Source organism: Apaloderma vittatum, unplaced genomic scaffold, assembly GCF_000703405.1.
Source record: "Apaloderma vittatum isolate BGI_N311 unplaced genomic scaffold, ASM70340v1 scaffold5901, whole genome shotgun sequence".
Lineage (NCBI taxonomy): Eukaryota > Metazoa > Chordata > Aves > Trogoniformes > Trogonidae > Apaloderma > Apaloderma vittatum.
Genome location: NW_009697310.1, coordinates 23,326 through 45,338, shown reverse-complemented (window position 1 = coordinate 45,338; position 22,013 = coordinate 23,326). Strand labels below are relative to the sequence as shown.

Genomic DNA, 22,013 nt, shown 5'->3' with positions numbered 1-22,013 from the left:
AACATTTTCTTGCATGTATTTGAGCCTTGAAAGAACAACATTTTCATCACATCCTCAAAAAAATCTCTGTTCTACCAGTGAGGGAAGAAAGACAGTTATTATTGGTGCTGTCTGAACAAATGGAATTTAATAAAATATCTGGGCTATAGGCAAGAATAGATTCTGAAATCAATGTTCTTGATTTACATTTTGATTTAAAATTCCTCCATTTACCCTGACCTAGAGTCTCCTCAGCTAATCCTTGTATTTAAGAACACTGGCAGTCGATTATCAATCGTTTACCTTCAAATCATTTGATAAAATGCTAGACACCATCAAAATTAGGCAGGCAAAGAGATGTGGCCGAATTGCATTCAGCAAGAAGTGTGATATTGTAGGGAAGGAGGTGGATCAGGCCCAGTATGATGATGTTTGTGAATATGTAAAGTTCATTTTAGCAACGATACGTTAGTCTGCAGTGGCCTTCTCCTGAACGCTTCCTGGCACGCTTTATTTTAAGTGACATCTATGGTGGAAGAATGGAAATTTCTCTTGTTAAACATTTTTAAAATTCATTTCTCTGTTGCATTTTTGCTAGTCTCTTCAGAAAGCTTCTGAGAGCAAGCAAGCGACACTAACGGGTACTATCAATCATAAGCAGCAGAACGCTCCACTAACTCTAGTAAGGGAAGTTTTATTTATCATGAAAAAAATATATGGCATCCCAAATCAGCGGTTGCTAGGTTATGCCTTTTGCGTTACTTTATTCATTAGATTTGGTAACTGTGTTCTTTAGACATGAGTGACGTAAAGTGACAAGGAGACAGACAAATCAGATGAGATGAAAACTCAAACAAGAATGTAGTGGAGCACACAAAGATAATATTTTTAAGGCTTTGTGAGAAATGTTTCAGATAAAAGGAAACTGGCAAAACTTGTCTTGCTGCCAGTTTTACAACTGCTGAAACAAATCTTTGCAGCTTTTTCTATAAAGTGAAGTCTTTGAAATATTTCCTCCTATGTTTTAGGGGAATTTGTGAGGCTTTGATTGTCCCACTAAAGCTCTGAAGCACTTTGCCTGGTTATTATTGCCTTTCCCTGATGTTCCACTGGTAGACATATAATAAATTTCAGTGCTTTTGTTACCAACTTATCACAACATGTTTATAGAAAGTCGTTTCAGATCAGTGAGAATAAAACCAACAGCCTCATATAGAGTCCAGATAGCAGACTGAACTGGGGACCTATATACACTATGCATGGAAGGGAGTGAATATACTGGGTGGAAAAAAGAAAATTAAAAAATCTAACCGCTTTTAATTTACTAATACTTCAGAAACTGGGAAGTTTTACGCACCACTCAGCCAAAAAATACAAAAAGATACATGGAAAGTTTTCCCACGTTAGGGAAAAGCAAAGTTAAAAACTTGGCCCAAAAGGGCCCATGCAGCCTCGCATGGAATTCCCTGGAATCTTCTCTGAGCCATGAAAAAAAATGTGGAAATCATAGTTACGAACAAAAAAAAACCCTCTAATTTTAGGAAACTTAACTCTTATTTTTTCACCTTCACTTTCTGGTTCTGAAAAGTGACTCATCATCCTTCCAGGGTCCATACATATTGTTATATTCAGAAGCAGTAACGGAAACATCTTTTTAGCAATCTATTTGGAAATAGTGCATCATGGAAAAAAAAAAATCCAACAACAGTAACTAGAGAAGCACATTTGGCAGTCATCTCTCTTTCTGGCTTGCAAGCTGACAAGCTGTCACTGAATTTCAGCATTGAAATCAGGAGTGTTTGATTCAGTCATCTTTTGAAAATAGGTTTGGGATACAAATCATTTAGATTGGCTTAATATTATTACAAATATTGCAAAATTACAAGACATATTGTTACTTCCCATATGTGCAGCAAATGTAATTCTGTCCAAAGAGATTTTGCTCTCTATAACAGATGAGTCAAATTATTATTTTCAAACATGAAATGAGAACATCTCTTAAGGAAATGTCCAAAAGTTGTAGGGGTAATTCAGTGAGACATAAAAGTTAGAACTATAATGCAAAAGGCTTGCCTTGAATTTAACACCTGCAAGGCTTTATAGAAAAGGGTGAGCTCTGATTTTATTGCCAAATGCTGTGGGATCAAAACCACCTGTTATTATGCCCAGAAAAATATCAACAAAGAAGAAATACAATTGAAAGATAAGAGAATCAGACATCTGAGAAGCTTGCTAATCGTTCTGAGGGCTGAAAGGGTTTGTGAGTAGTGAAATGAAGGAAATGCATGCATGAACTTATTATGAGTGATGGGGAACAGGTTCACATATAAGAGCAACACACTTCAGAGATAATCTAGGATTAGGGATTACTGTCCCTACATCATAACTTTTGCAGGCATGCAAACATATGGTTGAAGAAGTCACCGTGAAATTCTAGTAATTAGTGTTCGCACACAGTTAATCCTCTTTTTAGGGGCAGTCTTCTGGCGTGCTGCTTTTCTGCAGCTTAGTCCTTGTTTCATCATCGAGAGACAGAAATTGAAGTCTAAAAGGTCTGCAAACCCCATTTTTCCAGGTGGTTCTGGAACACTGATCTGAAGTCCTACTGAGAAATTTCACATGAAGAATGGAAACCTTTCAGCACACATTTTAATTTACTTCCCAACGCAAGAGATTGGCTTGTTTCAGGGAAGTGCCAAAGGGGAGAAAAGAGGAAATGAGGAGCAGCAGAGGTTACCTAACACCAAATTTTTGAAGGTAGCTCAATATGGTGTTTAATTTTTTTTCAATCAGCTGCAAGAGAAGGCCGTTGTGGGTAAATGCAGTTAGCAATTTAGTCACAGGATTTGTGAGATTCTGTCCCCAGAACCCTAGAAGCTACCCAAGCAGAAATTAGGCATTTCATGCTCACAGTTAGCGATGTTACACAATTATATGCTAGCGCAGACGTAAAATGAAAAGCTGCTGTCATGTGCTTTCCCAGACATCTCTGGCTGCCATCTGTGTTCTCTACCTTACCTTGAGGGAACATAAGACAACATCCTCATTTCATACAATACAAACCCTAAAGAGTGTTGTCTCAAATTCACACCAGAGAGATCCTTTTTCTACTGGAGCTGCTGTTCAAATATTTTAACTAATGAAGTCTTAAGTACCTGCCTTTCATGAATGTTGTTCACCACAGCGTTCTCAAAGAGTAGTTTCCAAGTGAATTTTCTGTACAACTCCATATGCTTAGAGGTTTAACAGTTGGTTTTTTCCTAGTGATGAAGTAGTCTGCATGTAACCTCCACTTGTAAATCAAACCAACGATGAATTTGTAACGGAGATAAGAAAATAACTTTTCTTTTTTAAAAAAAATTTTTAAATGTATTTTGGGGGGAGTTACGAAGACTATAGGTTCTTATTTACATTTTCCATCATGAAGTATCACTGGTTCTGTTGCAGATGAAGCACAATCACATACACAATGCTACTGAAAGCTACCTAATGGTTTAATTTATAGGAGTGCTCAATCTGGCCTAGATTACACGGTAGCTGAAGTTTGTGACTCATGCTTTTCCTACCATTCACAGAAATAAAACAATGGCAGTAGTGGAAAATATCAAAAATGCTACCATGATGAAGCCCATCAGGACACAATGAATCTCGATGATTTTATTTGGTACAGGGCTATGTGGAGCATCCATCTTGAAAAGAAATCATGAGGTCAATTACAACTGAAAACAAATCTCAGATATTATATTATAGTACTGTCTCTAGTACACAAGTCTGTATTGAAAATTTGGTCTCTAGAGATAAGGAAAGCATCAGACCCATTTATATAACAATTTCTGAGTGTCTGAGATGAACTCTGTTAATGGGAGGGAAAGCAAGAGATGGAAACAGCCAACACATACATATGAGCCCAGTATTCGCTCTTTTTCACAAGCAGTTGGGCTGACAAAAGTAACCAAAGCCACTGGGAATTTAGTATTAATAGTTTCATGGCAATAAAAAACATTTTTCTCTCCCTTTACACATTCTCTTTAGGTTTATCCCTATGTCACTTTATGCTTTTCCAGGTCATGAGAAGTAGAAGTGAGGTTGTAGAAGAGATAAGACAGTTTCAGAGGACGAGTAAAAGGGCAAGTGCCTTCTGCTTTCCTCTCTAGTTATTCTTTTACTTAACTTCTGTGGAAGTTATTTCCTTCTTCAAGGTCTTGGTAGGGTTCAGCACCTTCTTCCATTTCCAAATAGCCCTCTTCAACCTCTACAAGTAAGACTAAAAACTATAGTTTCATTTGATTTCTTGCTGCAGCCAAGAGCGGAAAAAAAATAACAACTTTGAAAAGTGGTCCTTGAAAGCTAAAATTGATACCATATGAAAGGGCATAAGGATCTTACAAAATACTGTATAGGAACATTAAAAAAAAAAAAGACACAAATGTTCCCTTGGAATAAAGAGGGCCTAAGCGATAGTGTTGCCTGTCTCATGTCTATTCAAAAGTGACACAAATATGAACTGTGACTATTCACATCAGAACCTAGAGTCCTAGAGAAGGTATAAAATCATCATTGTGAACTCCATCCAGGAGGAGAGAAGCTTCTTTTGTAAAAACAGCTACAGGTATTTCTCCAGCTGGGACCTGATCCAAAGCTTTTTGAAGTCAATCAATCGGTTCCATTTGTTTGGATTTGGATCAGCTCTTAACTAGCAAGTTGATTCACCTCAGAAAGAGCTGGACTGGTCTTCAAACAGCACACAAAATAACGCATCAGATGCAAGGCATGTTAAGCAGAAAGAATAAAGTACTTCTGATAATTCTTTATTGCTCTATCATAACACAGTCTAAATGTGCAAATGACTACAACTATATGTTCTACGTATGTTATGACAGTCACTAAGTATTCTTAAAAGAAGACAGGATAAAACATATTTTTGGTGATTTAGTATTGTCTCCCACATTACTGTCAAAATTTCATCCATTCCCTGAACTGAATTTAACATCAAATCTGTTCATCTTCTTGAAATCATACCATTAGGTTGAAGATTATTTCCTAATTTTGGGTTGTTGCTTTTGTTTTTTTCCTCTTGACAATCTTCTCACTATGGCACCCTCCAGCATTGCAGGCTCTTTCCAGTTTCAGAGTTTGCTTTCTTTTTGTTGGCCAGAAATAACGCCCTGTGATGAGAAAGCTGCAAGATTCAGCACGGTCTCAATCTCTTCTTTACACCCTCTTCAAAATTGTGCAGAACATGCACGTGTTTGGGATGTACCGTCTGAGATACCGAGGGATCTCTGACTGTCAGGGCTTTAGGACTGTAGTAGAGACTTGCTGGAAAGACAGGAGACACAGGTCTGACGACTCTTACTCAGAGGGACCCAGGCAATGTTGGTGCAATATTGTCTTCGTTTAAATCAATATGGATCCTCGTTATCAGTTGGAGCTAAATCTGGAGAAAGGTCTGTTCGTGTTTGACTTTACCAGTTGCTCGGGAAAGGACAATCTAACTCACCTCCAGGTTAGTAGTGCTAGTGACTCTCGGACCAGTGGCACTGCTCCTCCAGACGTCGCATGATACACCCATCACACGGTATAGAGGCAGGAGAGTTCGGGGCAGGCAGTCCTGAAACAGCACCGAGCTTTGCTGGAACGTTTTCCCAGGGGAGACCCACACGCAGGAGCGCCAGGGTGGGCCCAGGAGGTTAGAAATACACAGCCAGGAGCTGCAGGGCTTGTGGGCTCTGGCTTGGCTCACCCAGCTTGTTATTACTCCTAATAGCAGAGCAGGCTCCAATCCAGGAGCTGGGATTTGAGGCGGTGACCTCCTGAACACATTGCAAGCACGGCCAGAATGCTCAGGCAGAACATCCTGGATCTAAGTTTCTCAAATACTGTATTATTTATAGCCAATACCTTAAGATCCAGCTTGTTAATCCCTTATACGTAGCAGGAATTCACAAATGAGCACCAAGACACGCACAAGGAAGAATCGTTTCAACTTGATGGGTGCTTTATGAGGCTGTTTTGAGCAACATGCAGTAGGACCAAAAAAGAAGCAGCAGCTTGTTGCTTCATTTCCTGAAACGAGTATCAGTTGCGATAGTACATACCGTGATACTTTAAGACATTTAAACAACCAACTGCTGTCACCAAGTGGGAATCTGGAAGGAATATCCTGAGCTTTATTTAGCCTGTGAAGGTGTAAGAAAGCCTGGCTGCAAAGGTTCTTCTCCAATTTCTGTCAGTTAAAGTAAGCCAGCTGGATCCTACAGGTTTCTTCAAGGATCAGCAGAAGAAATAATATTTACCTACAATATAACTTGCAAAGCAGTTTCCTTTCGCTTGTGGCTCAGGGGCACTTTATAGTCGCTAGATTATGAACTCATGTGTTATCCATGAGAACTGAGCACAACAGAATAGAATGAACTTCCCATAAACAGCTGCTTAAGAGAAGTAATTTGAAGGCTTCAAAGCTGCAACCTACCTCAAAATCGTAGTACCTAATCGCATGAATTCTTTCGTTCATTACAGGGGGAATCTGAGCACAGCTCAAACCTTGCAAAAACAGGACCAATGATTTTTGCATCACAGTGAACAAGAAAAGTTTAATTGCTACAGACCAGTTGCTATTTTCTTGCATGACCTAAATTCTAACAAATGCAACAGTGTTAAACACAACCAATTTTTTCCTACATTCCCCAGTTCTTTATTGTGCCACGGGAGCACAGGCTTGATACCTTGAGAATGCTGATGCCACGGGGCTGGAAGGAAGCTTAGTGCAGGTACCAGATGGTCGTGGATGTTTTCCAGTCCCCCAATACCTCACAGGCTGCCAATCCCCCTGTCTGAGTTGTCACCTTTCAGTACGGTAGTTTTTAAAGCCTGGTTATTAGAAATGGCACCGCTCCCCCTTTTCAGCTGATAGATTAGATAGCCTAAGAGGACAAAGACCCTAAGAGAATATTTGAAAATAAAATATTACGTGTGGCAGTGCATTTGTGCAGAGGGTTTATTGGTTCAAAAGATAGGGTGGTTGGTGGCTAGCTGATACTAAGGAACACGCTGAAGAGCTGTCTCAAATAAAAAGCAGTAAAATAACTTGTTATACGGTATCATGTATAAAGAGCACCAACTGGTAGTAGTAGTGACATCAAAAATATATGTATTTGTGAAGTGATAGCACGTCAGCTTTCCAATTCGCTTATTTACGGGTGACACTTGCCCTTGCTCTGTTATTCTACCCGGGTCAATTCATAAACTTTGAATAACGGACAGAAAAGCACTTCCGTCATCTTTGCTTTTGCACTTTCTAATAATAAAAGCCTCCAACCATACAATTTAAAGGGAAATATTTTGGCACAATGTAAAGATTTTGTCCAGAGAGCCCATCGAATCATTTTAGCGGGTGGTAGATAATTACCTGACTTGTGAAAATGTTCTGGTTAACTCTGAATTTCAGAAATCTAAGACTGCATTCATTACACTGAATCATACATATGTGATCCCAATTAATGGTGATATTGCATGACAGACAATCCACATACTTACGCAGTGAGAGCCTTTCAGATGTATACAACTCCAAACACAAATCTTACACAATAATTAGAGCTTCTGGGGATGGTTTTTTTACAGTTAATGATTTTTTTCCAGGTTTTAATTCATCTTTTCCCTTGCTAACCTTTGTAAGGGAAGTTTCCAGAGCAGGTCCATTTCCTTTGTTCCAATATCTAGGACTGTTCCTCAGGTTAAGGACTTTGAGACTTCAACCTCACAGCCCTCTCTGGTGTCTACTTAACAGTGAGTCATCTGAAACTAATAGCCTGGTATGAAGAAACTGACATTAAGCCAAATTGTTTGAGGGTTTGAGAAGATTCAACCAGTACTTAACCATAAAATGTGCCCTTCTTTTTAATAAGACAGGGCTGGAAACTATCTGTTAAGTTCCCAGTTGAACCATCCGAGCAAAAACCTTAGACAAACAGGCACTGTCACTACTCCATCATCCCCCTGGGGACCACGCCACCGCCTAAAATTGCTCTTAACCTGGCAGTTGTGTTGCAACGAGAAAATGGATGTAGGTATAAATATCCTGCATTGTGGCCTTTAGAAATTATGCAGGACATCTGGGGATGTTTGCCTGACTGAGGCTGCAAATGTTTCCTGCCCCTCTGCTGCGAGCGGTGCTCCAACAGCTGAGACCCCACTGGCTGCCTGGTGCTCCTCGTCAGCTCTCCTGCTAATTAGGAGTGATCTTCTGTCCAAAGTAAAAAAAGGGAAAATAAAAACGTTTTCTTCCAGGCTGGAGGGGAAACCCCCCCACATCTCCTGCATTTGGATTACACAAGGTATTTTGATTGGGTATCTTGATTAGTGGAGATGTTCTGTGCAACACAATCGCTAATAAAGCAGTTGTAAAACTGATAAATTTTTAAGATACAAATCTTGTGGCATTTCCCCAAAACATACGATATCCCCATTGTGACTCCTCTGAAGCCAACGGGATCATTTCTTGACCGAGGCATCAGCAGGAGGGACTCAGGCTTTGGCCACGCTGCAGAAAGAAGCACAAAAGGCTGGCACAACTCGTTCCTCGAAGGAGCAAAGAGTTGGACGTCAGAACTTTGATGGGGACCCATCACACGCCAAGAGCCTTTACCATCCTATCATTTTTTAATCTACCTGTAGCTTCATTAAACCAAGTAGGCGTGTTCACTGTGGCACAGTGGCACCTTAACGTGTGATTCCAGTTGTCAATTTGGCACCTATGCCGCTGTTTTAAACCACATAACTCTGCTTTTAACCCATAACCCACTGAGATCAACCACTGATACTATAGCCCAGCTGACATCTTCTCATGCTTCTGTTCATTTTTCCTGAACTTTGAATTTCTCCACCCTGCACTATCTTACTCCTTTTCACTTGGCAGAAAACATATCAGGAGGCAACACAACCAAAATGCTACAGAAAAAGCAATTAGTTACGTATTTTGACAAGCACAAAGACATTATTAATTATGTTCAGTCCTATCAGGTTTTATACCTGTGCCGGGCTGCTGCACAAGTGTTTGCAGGTTTGGAAGCCACAGAGTGCCGTTGGTAGCCAGACCGTGCCTGCTCTGAAGCCACCTCAGATAAAACTGTCTGACCTCTGGCAGCTCCTCTTGAATCACAGAATGTTTTGGGATAGAAGGGACCTCTGAAGGCCATCTAGTTCAAACTCCTGCAGTGAGCAGGGACATCTTTAACCATAACAGGTTGCTCAGAACCAAGTCCAACCTGACCTGAAATGTTTCCAGGGATGGGGCTTCCACCACCTGTCCCACTGTTTCACCACCCACATTGTAAAAAATTCCTTCCTTATATCTAGTCTAAAACTACCATCTTTTAGTTTAAAACCATTGCTCCTTGGTCTATTGCAACAGGCCCTGCTAAAAAGATTGTCCCCATTTTTCTTCAAGGTCCTTTTTAAGTACTGAAAGGCCGCAATTTTGTTTAGCCAAAGCCTTCTCTTCTCCAGACTGGAGAACCCCAACTCTCTCAGCCTTTCCTTATAGGAGAGGCACTCCAGCCCTCTGACCATTTTTGAGTTCTCCTCTGGACCAGCTCCCACAGGTGCACGTCTTGATCACAGCACAGATGTGTCCAGAACCATCCCTCATTCCCAGAGCTACCCCCAAGGTGGGACACTTGCACTGTGCTTCTTATTTGTTGCCAAGTTGACTATTTCCATAATTCTTAAAGGCTTTATAATGCAACTGTAGAAAACATGCAAGAGATAGAGTTATTGTTGCTGTTGTGTTCGCTCTAAGGCTGTTTCCCCTCCCTGTTTCTTGGTAAAATGCCAGCCCATGCAAAACAGCTAATTGCCACGCTGCCCAACAGCTACAAGGAATCATAAAAGCTAATAAAAATGATTCACACTCTCTCTCCTCTTTTTAAACCAGCTGTTTAGAAGAAAAGGAGGAGGCAGATTGAAAATGAGCATCAGCTGTTAGAGCCAGGGTGAAGTCAATGAAGTCACACCGAGGAGGATCAGGTTGTCCATTTGACTTCAGTTCTTACTGCACGGGGGGAAGCAGAGGGTGCAGCCGCCTTAGCCTAGAACTTTTCATTAATCTCAGTGGGCAGCCCGTCCAGCTAACGAGGTGCCCACTGGCAGAAGGCTGGCCTGCTGAGCACAGAGCAAGAAATCACCTCACAGAACGCGGGTGGCCGGTGAGGGTGAGGGGGGAGGCAGAGCCCCCTGCGACGGGGACAGCCGGGAGGTCCTCAGGAGGGTGAACCGAAGGCAAAGGAGCTTGCTGAGCTCTCCTGTGAGCAGGTCGGAGGGAAGCCAGCAGCAACAGAAGAGACAATTAAGAGCAATAACCCAGCGCTGAGGTGAAATTAGTGTGGGCTTCCTCTCAGGGAAGCAGCATCTCTATGAACAGCTTCAGCCAGGCAGAACAAATATTTGTCTGTCTAGAGGAAGGGGCTACCAGGGACTGGAGGTAAAATTGCATTCCAGCCTGTGGATCTCTTGGTGAGCTTGGGCTGGTATAATTTATCTGTGTTAGACAGCTAAAATGACGTGGAGTTCGGTTTTCTTTTCCTCCAGAGAAACACACAACATGTTAACCTGATCCATTTGCAAACAGAGCAGCTGAATAGGAATGCAGTGAGAGCTTGGGACAACCTAAGTGGGCATGTGGTACGGTTTAGTTCACAACACTCATTGAGAAAGTAAATGATGCCTAAAGCTGTTCTCAGGAGATTTATCAGAAAAAAATTTTCTTTGTGGACTATATCAAAATATAACTTAAACAGTACAAAAGAACCTGCCTGTTAAATTGTGATATCACAGCAAAGTGGTATGTGTTCAGAGCTCACCCACAGAAATAAAGTGCATATTTTACAGGTACTTTATATCATGAATGCTTACCAGAAAAAAAAAAAAAAGTTGGAAGATGAATTGCGTTTGTTGTGTATGTGTCTGATAAACCAGCTGTAGAAGTAATGCTATGTGAAAATTGACAAATATCCATGAACTAGTATTGTATTCCAGGCTATAGGGATCATATCAATGAGAACGGTAACGTATGTATGGTTACTATGACTAACAGAGCTGTGTTCAGGTTGTTGCATTTTCCATCTGTACTAAACTCTTTCTACACTTGTTGAACATTAAACATCCAGAAGCGGTCAGTGAATAAGCTCCTCTAAACCCGTCTTCATTCCTATGTCAAATCTAGTGCACTTGTTATGAGTGAGTCTCAAGAATTCAATGTTATTGACAGTTAGGAAATACAATACCCAAAGGGGGAAGAACCTGATCTTGCTAACAGTGAGTAACACCAAGCAACTTCTGCTGAGCAGTAGATTAAATAAGGCTCAATGAGAGCACGTACACGTAAAAAGGTAAAGCATGATAGCAGCTTTACTGGAGATTGAGCCCACAGATACTCTTCTGTTTTTCAAGTTAATGAGGAAATAAGTTTGGCTGCCTTAAAGACATATCTTAACAAAATAATTAACTGTAAATGAGCTGCTGCACTACTAGCAGAGTAGACACAGTCCAACCTATAGCTTCAGGGCATATGCAAAGAAAAAAAAAATAGCTGAAATAATGAAATAAGTTCTGTTTACACCAAAGTTTAAACACAGGTAGTTTGGCTTGGGTTTTTTTAGTGTTGTTTTTTTTTTTTTCTTGCATTTCTCCTCTGGGAGCAATTCAAATAATTGTATTTCTTAATTGCCCTAAGACTTGCTCCTGCAAACGTTAAAAAGTGCGTAGAAAAGGAGCTAGCTTCTTTTAAAAATACTCAGGGAAGCAGCTCACATTTTCTCCAAGCAAAATGAATACCTTCCCTGCCTAGAGCTTATAGATACAGACAGAGGTCTAAGAAAGGTGACGAGGGTTTGACAAGGTCGATGCACAAGACCGAGGTCTGTCCTGAAGCTGCGTGGCCTCAGCCCTTTCAGGACACAGCTTCAGGCCTCACTGACAGCACTGAGGTGGGCAAAACTGAATCTACTGAAGAAGAAATGATCGAGTAGTACCAGAAGATGAAAGTGCAGGAGTGTGAGGAATTGACAAAGCTGATAGGATGGAAGTTTCCATGGAAATTCTGAGCTTTATTTCACTAGAAGCAAGTTCCTATAATCTAGCAGCAAAGATCGTCCATCCAAACATAGGTGGAAAGAGATAAGGTTGTGCAGAGTATCGGATTCTTTTCTGTTCAGTAAACATTCTCACAATGCTTTTAACTTTCTACAGCTTTGAGTTTGGTGCAAAGAACAGGGAATTTTACAGCTTATTCTGGGGGCTGCAATTGTCATCATGAAGTTATTAGCAAATTAGCAGAGAGGAATAAACAGTAATTGTGATAGAACAACAAGGTTGTGTTCATAACCTGTTCTTATCATTTAAAAATTATACTCCCGTGATCTCTCCGTTTTGCTGTAACCAGGAGCTACTTTTTAACTTGGGAAATTTTCAATAACGGAGCTAAGAAAGAAATTACTGGACATTTCTCTGAACAATAAGCTTCCTAGAAACGCAGAGAGAGTGTTTTCAACGGCAGGATCATGTATTTCAAAATGCTGTGTTCATCTGACAGTTCTTTCAATCATTTTGAGTAAAATACATCTGTAGCCATTGTGTAATCCCCCCCACCTGTAAATTATGTGGAATGTCATGATTTATTTCATAGCATAAAAGCTGGTAAATGAATACTGACAGCACCATTAGCGTTCTGATCTTGAGCTGAAGTGCAAGTCAGCTCCGCTTAAGTCATCATTCTCATGAGCCACAAGTAAATGTGCAGTTAAAAAGAGTGCCATAGGTTAATCAGAGCTGAATTAGCGAAGAAAAATTAGTAAAGAAGTGAGCAATTCAGGAAATGACATGCTGAATCTCTTACTCCAACATCCTTTCTGTAAGTAGCGAGTACTAAAACATAGGCTGAAAACTTGTTTCATTCTGAAGGAGTGAAGAGACACCGGTGTTACTTCAGCAGCTGAATCTTGCGCTCTGTCTGCTCCCACCCATGTGGGTACCCTGTTTCCATGCTTGGGAAGAACAACTTGAGTGGGCTCCACACACCACAGGCTCCTCTCTGACCACTGCCTTCTGGGAAGAACCCTGCTGAAAAGCAAAGTAGAGAGAACCAAATTAGTTAATAGCGTTCGTAATTTATCCCACCAACAATCACCAAACACAGTTGTTCTGCATTAAACCCCGGATTCCTTAGTATCAGCTTCTAGAAAAGCAAACGAGTCCTTCTGCTTGCACTGCAATAGGAGATTCAACTTGTATTAACCTCGTCTGAGGTGATGGTGATTTGTGACTATTTAAAGCCTTAATCTACTTCTTTTTCTGAAAATCATATTCTATCTCATTTGCTCCCTGTTTTGTTGTTCTTCTACACATTTGAACCAATTAGTTTTTATTCGAGTCAAATAGGTACTGCATATTGTCTTTTTTGGAGGTGAAAAACCACATGCCCATTCCTAGAGCCTTATGAATTCTGTTGCCTTATAAATATTTATCACAACTGTTTTTAATGCTAACAGCCATGATCCTTTAACATGCAGAGCTTGTTTTCCAAAGAGCCGAGCGCTCTGCTTCCTCATTTCCCAAAGATTTGAGGTGGCTGCTGTTGGGCAATCTGCTGGTGGAGCTCAGCACACTTCAGGGAGGAAAAGTTCCTTCTTAAGAAGGAATAATTGGTTTGTCTGTCGTTCAAGGTTTAGACATTGTTTGCACCTTTACTTGCGTTTTGATCTGAGCTATTTAGTCCAATCTGTCTGTCTGAAGGGATCAACACCATTAAACAAAACCACAAACCACTTGACCTGCCAAACTGGTTGCTTTGTTCTTAAGTCACCCATAAAAATTTACAGCTTCTCTTAGAATCTCCAAATTCAACAAGTGCAGTTTGTGTATGGCTATTAACTTTTTTCCCTTAGATGAATCCAGAAGACCCCAAAAGGGGAATATGATTTTCTTCAGACAAAGTTAAATCAAATCTATCGTTCTTTTTTCCCCTATTAAACACAAAAGCATACTTCAGCAATTCCAAACTAACATACTTAAACTGAAATAACTGTTAAATAAAAAACAAATAATGCTTTATTGATGTGCTGAGGTAATCTCTCATTCTAAATGCAATATTTCTTTTCTCATTTAGAACCCCAAATGGTACTTTGACTAATGGAACAAGATGGCCAGTCTTCACTAGTACTGGACAAAAATATTTGACATTAAATACCGAGACTTCGGAGATACTGACAAAATTACGTGCTCAGCAGTGTCGCTTCTGGAATACTTTTTTCCCCAAAGTCCTGGAAATGACAGGTAAAAATGCTTCTACAGATACTTTTATATAAGGACCGCTCGGTGCTGCTTGTGTTTAAATTTTTACATTCCTATTTGTAACTGAATTTCCATGAGATGTTCTGATGCTGGACAAAACTGTCCGTGCTGAGGTGAGGGTTTATCTTGCGATGGGCTGCAAGATTCTGGCCATGGGCTCCCCACCCTGTAGCACCCTGGTGTGTACTAGGAGAAAACCTGGAGACCAGCCAAGGCCCAGGAGCAGATGCAACCACAACATGAGCCATTCAAGGTGCTCCAAATCTCTGCTCTTGACTACCCTGGGTGAGGGTCTTGGCTCTGGGTTCCTGGGAAGAGTGAGGAAGCCGCTGTGAAAGGGGGAGCTTGTACTGGGATTTCTGGGGGTTTGAGATGTTCTGTATAAACTTTATGCATCTAAGGGACATTGTGGGGTGTTATATTGGGATTATATGATCTATTATTTATGGGATTATATTATTATGCAACTAATCCACAGAGGGATATTAAGTGGGTTGCTGCTGCCAGGAGGGGATTCTGTTCCACGTCTCACATGAGGAGCCTTGTGTTTTATTTCTAGAGTGTTAAGCATTGATGACAACCCAGAGACTTCAGGATTTGCCTCTGAAAAATAGAACTGGTTTGTGCCTGACCGTGTATACAGTAAATTCACAAGATTTCACTACCTAGAAAAGTATAATGGACTGTCTGAAACTTTAAGATCAGTTAAGCACAAAGAACTCAGATTGCCTTTAGAAGCCCGACACCACTGGTTTTGCAAAGCCCACCACAAAGACCAAGCCTCTATTCTTCTGGACTATGAAAGGAATTGGTTTTATGGAGTGATTTTGCAGCTCTGGAACTGCATTCTGCAGTTTGACTGGGGAGGGGAGGTCTTACTTGAGAAATAAGATACATTTTTTAAATGTTAATTAGTCATTTACAAGCTTTCTGCAAGACTCAGTTTGAATGTTAGTCTTAAAAATATGTAAACTTCCGCAGTGCACAGATGATTCTTCCTGAAATAATTTATTCCTTCTTTATCCAAGCCTATAACTGTATTATGGCTCAACTTTTATCCCTTCTTGATTCAATAGATGTTTTTCAATTACACCAAGACAAGTAAAATCAGTAGGTAAAATGAATAATTTATAAAGCATACTCTGCTATTTTATTTTTTTTTTAAATCACGCAGTATACCAAATTATCGATGGATTATAGGGAGGTTTCTCAAATTCAGACAAGCCTTTTATGCTGAGCCAGGAGAACTGAACTATTTTACATATTTCCTTCACCTGGCTGTGAACCCTTATTGAGTAATGTGCATTTTACAGACGGGCTGTGCATAACCAGACGCTCTGTGACAGAGCAGAAGGGATCACGTCACCAGCCAGAGCTCAACCCATCCTGGCAGGACAAGAGAGTTGCTTTGCATGGCCCCGTGGTGTGAGCAATGACGAAGCAATGCTCTGGATCTGCCAGGAGGCACAAATACATCACTTTGCCAGGTTCAGTGATTTACAACTTAAATTTACACAGTGTAATTAAAAGACATTCCTGAGCATGTTCTTAGCAAAAAAACAAAAACAAAAACAAAAACAAAACCAGCCAAAAACCAAGAAAGAATCATCGTGCCTGGATCCTAATATACAAAAGAGACAAGAACATTGCTAAGAAGTAGCACTGCTTTGTCATGGATCTACATCTAAGGGTCCTCGAAATACTGTAACAGAAACGCTACGTGTTTATATTTATGCTCCCTATACAATCTCATACAATTCCAACACAGAAACCTTTAAGATTCTGCTTACAGACACGATATAATAATTTCAATTGTAATAATTCTCTTCACTGAAATATTATTCTCCCTTCCTATCTCTTTTTATGCCCAAAGGATGGTGCATGCCATAAATACAAGTATTTCCTCCTTTTCTGAGGGTCTATCTTGTGTATTACTTCTTCCATTGAGGTACTTTTCGAAAATGAAGGTTGCTCTAACATGATGTAAGATGACAGAGATCAAGACACAAGGAAATTTTGTGTCATCATTATTGCAAGTTACAGTTCAAGTAGAGTTCAGAGAGACAAAGTGGAATTACGTCAGTGCAAACCCAAAGAGGACAATCAAACCGACGTATTTCTACGAAATTTCCAGGGGATTTCTCCTTGTGCCAAGTGGTCAGAATTTGACATGGATGGGCTTGGTGACAAATCACTTGTTTAGTTACTGACCACTCCAGCACGAGCCTTGCTGCCCTCCTGAGCTCTTCTCGCCATGTAACAGTCGGCTCCAAATGTGCTCAGCATCTGAGCAAGCCTGTTCCCATGACAGGCTGGGTAAGACAGATTCTTTGAAGCAGTTAAATACATAGGAGAGATGAAAATATTTAGGCCCTGCCATATTTCTGGTTAGGTATTTTCTGTTTTCCAAGATCTGTTACATTCCCAAAGAAAAAGAAAAAAAAAGAAAAAAGTCATGGTCAGAGATGGAGAAAACTAATACCAAAAAAATATTAAGCAGAAGTCTGTATGGTTGCGGGAAGATTTCTCCTATTTTCTTTCCTCCTATTTCTCATATTGTCTCCTTCACTATCAATATATAAAAGTAAAATTCAAGCTATGAATCCAAACGTAGTTTTGTGTCCTGATAATAATCAACAGCCAGGTAAGCTGGACCTAGCCGGGCCTCGTGTGGGCTCTCGATTCCAGCTAGACCCCACTTGTAGGCAGACTGGAACCCGAGAACACCCCCAGTTCCCACCCAGCCTGGGGCCAGCTGGGAGCGGTCAGTGGTCAATATTTCAATATTCGAGGGCGTGAGCACGGGGACAATCACCAGAACTTTTTCTGATGGCTGCTGCTAAAAGAAACACACCAGAGGGCCAGTAAAGAGTAAGTGACTCTGAAGTAGCTTTTAGAGCAATCATGTTAATTATAAAAGCATCTATGTTAGACTTTACCTCCTTAACACAATCTTTAATGCATCTAGAGTCCGAACTATTTAGATATGCCCATTTCCTCTTGATTAGAGAAAGCTGCAGGCAGCCAAGCTTTCCATTTCTTGTTCCATTATTATTTTAGTTTGCCTAATACATATAATACATATTTTTCTGTTTTATTTTATATTACTGCATTGAATATCATCTCTCTATTAAACATAAAAGTAGGTAATCAAGAGAAATCAAACATCAAAGTAGGTAATCAAGAGAAATCAAATATCAAAGTAGGTAATATAAATATATCATATTTTAAAACAACGCAAAAAAAGATTTTTGAATGTGGATGCAGAGAAATATTCAATGTCTCGACCAGTGAATAACAGAATTAATTGTATTTGCTACAATCCTCCAAACAGTATCTGGATTCTATAGCGCTAAATACTCACAGTAGTAAGAATATTAAAATTGTGACTGATGAGAACATTCACCATCAGAATTAGTTTTTCATTTCCACGGAGCTAGAAGGTTCACTCATGCATGCAGAAAAGTGAACTCGTCAAAAGTCACCTCACCAAGACCGCACCTCCAGACAAAGTAAGATGACTCTCAGTGCACCGACGGGCAATAAGCTACATAGCAATCTGATTTCCTTCTCATTCCAGTAACCTGCACCTCAGGTCACAGCAGAGATAACAGCCCTGACAACATTTCATCTCCTGGAGCACTTGCTCTATTGACTTCCGGAAGAAGAAAATTAAAAAATTAAATTTAAAAAACTCTGAAGTCCTTAAAAACACATGTGAAAACAAGCATAGTGTTGTGGTTAAAAAGCATCGGTATTCAGAGTCGGGGATTAAAGAACACTGAATAGAGATGCTGAAGTGTAAATACTATTTGTTTTCTGCTTTCTGGACACTTGTGTAGAAACTATTACCACGAGAATCTACAACATAGATAAACTTGTAGCATTTATCGTACTCATGAATCAAGAAGCTTGCAAGTACCTACATTTATGAGCTGGTGAGGACAGGAAAATTAATTCTAACTTGTCATCCCTTTGTAATTACATTACATCATAACAGCTACATGGTCTTTGTCCCGATCTTAATGGTAATACACAGGAATACATTTAAGATTAGCACTTTACTGGCACATCTAGCAGTTCAGCAACCGCTGGTGCGGAGACCAATTTAACTTTGCTGTAACGCCACTGAAATAAGGGCTGTATGCCTGTGTGGAAAGAAAAGAAAAGCCAGCTGTCTGCATCCACTCTGCCAAAAATCCAAGCCACACCACCTTTCATTTTTTTGGCCTGTTAAACCGGGACCTTTCTGAGCACTGAGGTGTGAATTATTGCCCACTGAAATCTCTCCTTTTCTCCTTGTAAACTTCGCTGGGCTTCGCATTAGGCTGACTGGGATTACTATGAAGTTTGGGATTGCCTAAATGACTGCTGACAGCAAAATAACCTCCCGGTGTTATTAGCCGGCTGCAGCGCCTTGTAGGAACCTGGTGCTCTGAGCTGTAATTATTGGTCAAGCTGAATCCTCTATTTTTAATTATTTTTTTTTTGCCTTCTAGCTGTCAGCTCATCTAAGTCATGGGTGGTTGCTTCCAAGAGATTGATGATGTTGGTGATAATGGGATGCAATGACTTGTGACTTCAATTTGGATCTTATCACTGAAAAAAAAAGCAAACAAAGGGGAATCCAAGTTCTTATTTCAGTGTTTTCCTTCCCCCTTTTGTCTTTTAGATTCAGAATGGTGGCTACTCTGATTTTTTTGTTGTCTGCTTTCTCTAGCTGACTCAACTTCTTCACCGTGATCCTTAAGAACCCTCACAATTTATACTAGAGAACAGCGACTTTTAACTGAAGATGTGTGTGTGGTAGAAGTATTCCAGTTTCTAAAGTTCTGAGGCAGACTTCAAACACCTCTAAACCTGAGTAACAGTTGGGTTTTTTTTTCTAATTCTTAACTGGAGGCTCTCAAACACCTCTAAACCTGAGTAACAGTTGGGGTTTTTTTTCTAATTCCTAACTGGAGGCTTTGCCTAGATAAATACAACTGGATACACATAATCAAGAATAAGACAAGAAGTACAACTGAGGCATTTTTCTCCAAATAATACTAGTACTAGTTTACATACTAAATTACTAATCTATTTGACATAGGTGAAAAAATTAGCTTTACCAGAGGCTCTGAATACATCTATAAATTAAGAGATGTGTAAAGGCAAGTTCTTAAAGTCAGGAAAGCAAAATGTTGTGCGGGTCTTCTCCCCATAGTTTCGTGAGACGTATCTGCATAGCTTAGTAATCAAAGTGTGGTTTTATTGTTGTCAGCATCTACAAATCCTCTTTGAGTTAAAGACAATTGTAGGCTGTAGAAAAAAAATTAAAATTAACTTTTCTTTGATCTCTGATGCAGCCAAGCTCATTTATATCTTTGAACTGAGATTAGTGTGGTTAATTTCTTTTTTTTTTTCTTCCTGTATTTGTTCTTCACAATTTCCCTTTTGACTACAAGCAGAAGCACAGAACCTCCCTAAGAAAAAGCATCTTGGTTTTATTTCTGGTCTCCCTGAAACCAAGAAGTAATGTAAATCTCATTTCAAAGTCTCATTAAATTGCCATCTGGATTTCCAGACCAAAAAGGTTTGGAGCTGTTGAGCTCAACTGCAGATAAGCAACCAAATTACTGGATGCTTCTCCAAACTAAATCTCTGAATCTATTAACTCTCTTCCCAGAGTATTTTCTCTACTGATGTGTAAAACACAAAAGTATTTCATTTTCACATAACCAGTTAAACTTGCAGTGCTGGCAGATCATAAAAAAGGGGGAAAGGGTGTATTTATGGAGGAAAAAAGGCCTATGCTCTACTGCAGCAGAGGAACATAAAGTCAAAAGAGCATAAAGAAACCCCCGAACCATTATCTCACAAACACAACTACCGAATTTTTTCTGGAAGCAAAGCTACGGCAATATGGGACACCGAGATAATGAGGTCCGGAATGAATAAAGGCATTCAGAGATCATAAATGGCTTCTAAACTTTTTCTTAAACTGATCCAAACTAATCAGCCGCGGTACGCTATAGAGCCTCCGTCTGTTATCTTCCCTTTCTCTGCTGTCTGGGCTGTTCCCGCAAGGTCATCGCGTTTCTCCCCAGCGTTAATGACCTTTTGGGACCCGAGGAAGAGATCCCTGTCCATAAAATACCCTGCAACCTTGTAAAATGATGGATTTTTATTACTCTTCTCATCTTCACCCTTTGCCTACAACAAATTTGGCAATAAATATTGCCTTGGGACACAGGACCAGTTGGTAAAGGCTTTTTAGGCTGGGATGAAAAGGAAAAGGGAAGCTGGTTTCAGGTTAACATAGCAAACATCTTAGTATTCTCCAAATCTGTGCCCCTTATGCTTTAAATTTGCAGATTTTTTGCACAGTAGGGTAAAACCCTGACCACCCTTTGAAACCCATTAAAAGGAACAGCTCTGCCATTGTTGCCTTGAACAAAGCTGTGACTTCACTGTATCTGTTTGCATATCGTAGCCTTTGGGGCACGTAGGTTTCACTGTAGAGCATAGTGAACCAAAGGAATATTTTTCAGATTTTTTTTTTTTAAATGACAAATTTGATGGACAGAAGAATTATCCAAAAGCAACAAGTCCATTTGTAAATATATTTATAACTGTGCAGTGTGCAAGAATGATATCTTTGCAATCTTCCTTCCCGATGTAAAGATAAAATGCTAATCGCTTAATTTTCGGTCATTCCAGGTTTAAGAAAAGAGGCAACAGACCATCCTATAATGTATCTGGAGCAAATGACATTGATAATCAAAATTATTTTTCAGTTGGCATATAAAGAGATTTAAATTTAGATTAATGTTACCCATTTCTTGTTTTACAGGAAATATTGATGAAGCAGAACGAGAGTGGAAAGCAGGATTCCATCGCTGGAACAATTACATGTCAGACTGGAAAAATCAATTTAATGATTACACTAGCAAGAAGGAGAGATGTGCTGGCCCTAATTAATATGTTTACCCTTTCCAGTATGTCCGTTTTACTGTTAATCAGGCAAATATACAGGTAACTTTCTAACACGTCTATCATTAAATATGTTATGCAGATTGAAAAAAATGTTATGGATGTAATGTTGATTCCCCAGATCTTTCATTTACATTTCACCTCGTATCTCAATAAACAATACAAGGCGTCTGTACCCTTTGAAGCTTCACTGTGTTAAATAGGACTGTAGAGATTAAAGTCTGAAGATTAATGATGTACATATTATTATAAACACTGGCTGCTTAAATTCACACTTCAAAGAAACAATGTAATCTGTTACAGAAAAATTGATTTTTTAAAATAGAAATAGCAGTGTTTCACAGTGTTGCCATGCAAAACACAATCCGTTTTGATCTTTTAACTGCAACGCCACTGCATTTAAACCTTGCTTCAGACATAATTTAAATGACACAAACATAGAGATAATAACTTTGCAGGGCACACGCCAAATGATACTTGCTTGTTAGACCAGAAAGTTTTAAGATTGCCATTAAAGCCCGAATCATTGCTTCTTTATGGCCAAATCTGTAGGACAAAGCCATAGGAGGAGAATATCCAAGCCATGTATCGAAGGCCTAAAATATTGGCACTCTGTGTGCAGATGTAACAGTAGAAAAAAGCCAGGAAAAAAGGATACTTCTGCTTCTGTTACTCTCATTTTTCAAGGAGTAAAGACCTACAGATTCAGAGAGTAA

General features: G+C 39.8%; 1 protein-coding gene across 1 annotated transcript in view; it reads left to right on the top strand.

Moving 5' to 3' along the window:
- BCHE (butyrylcholinesterase) overlaps positions 1-21,299 on the top strand; it is a 30,621-nt gene extending 9,322 nt beyond the window's left edge. Inside the window, exons 3-4 of the mRNA XM_009877580.1 lie at positions 14,138-14,304; positions 21,158-21,299. Coding sequence (XP_009875882.1) covers positions 14,138-14,304; positions 21,158-21,285 — 295 coding nt within the window. The 3' untranslated portion in view covers positions 21,286-21,299. The remainder of the gene's footprint in view (positions 1-14,137; positions 14,305-21,157) is intronic.
- The last annotated feature ends 714 nt before the right edge of the window (positions 21,300-22,013 follow it).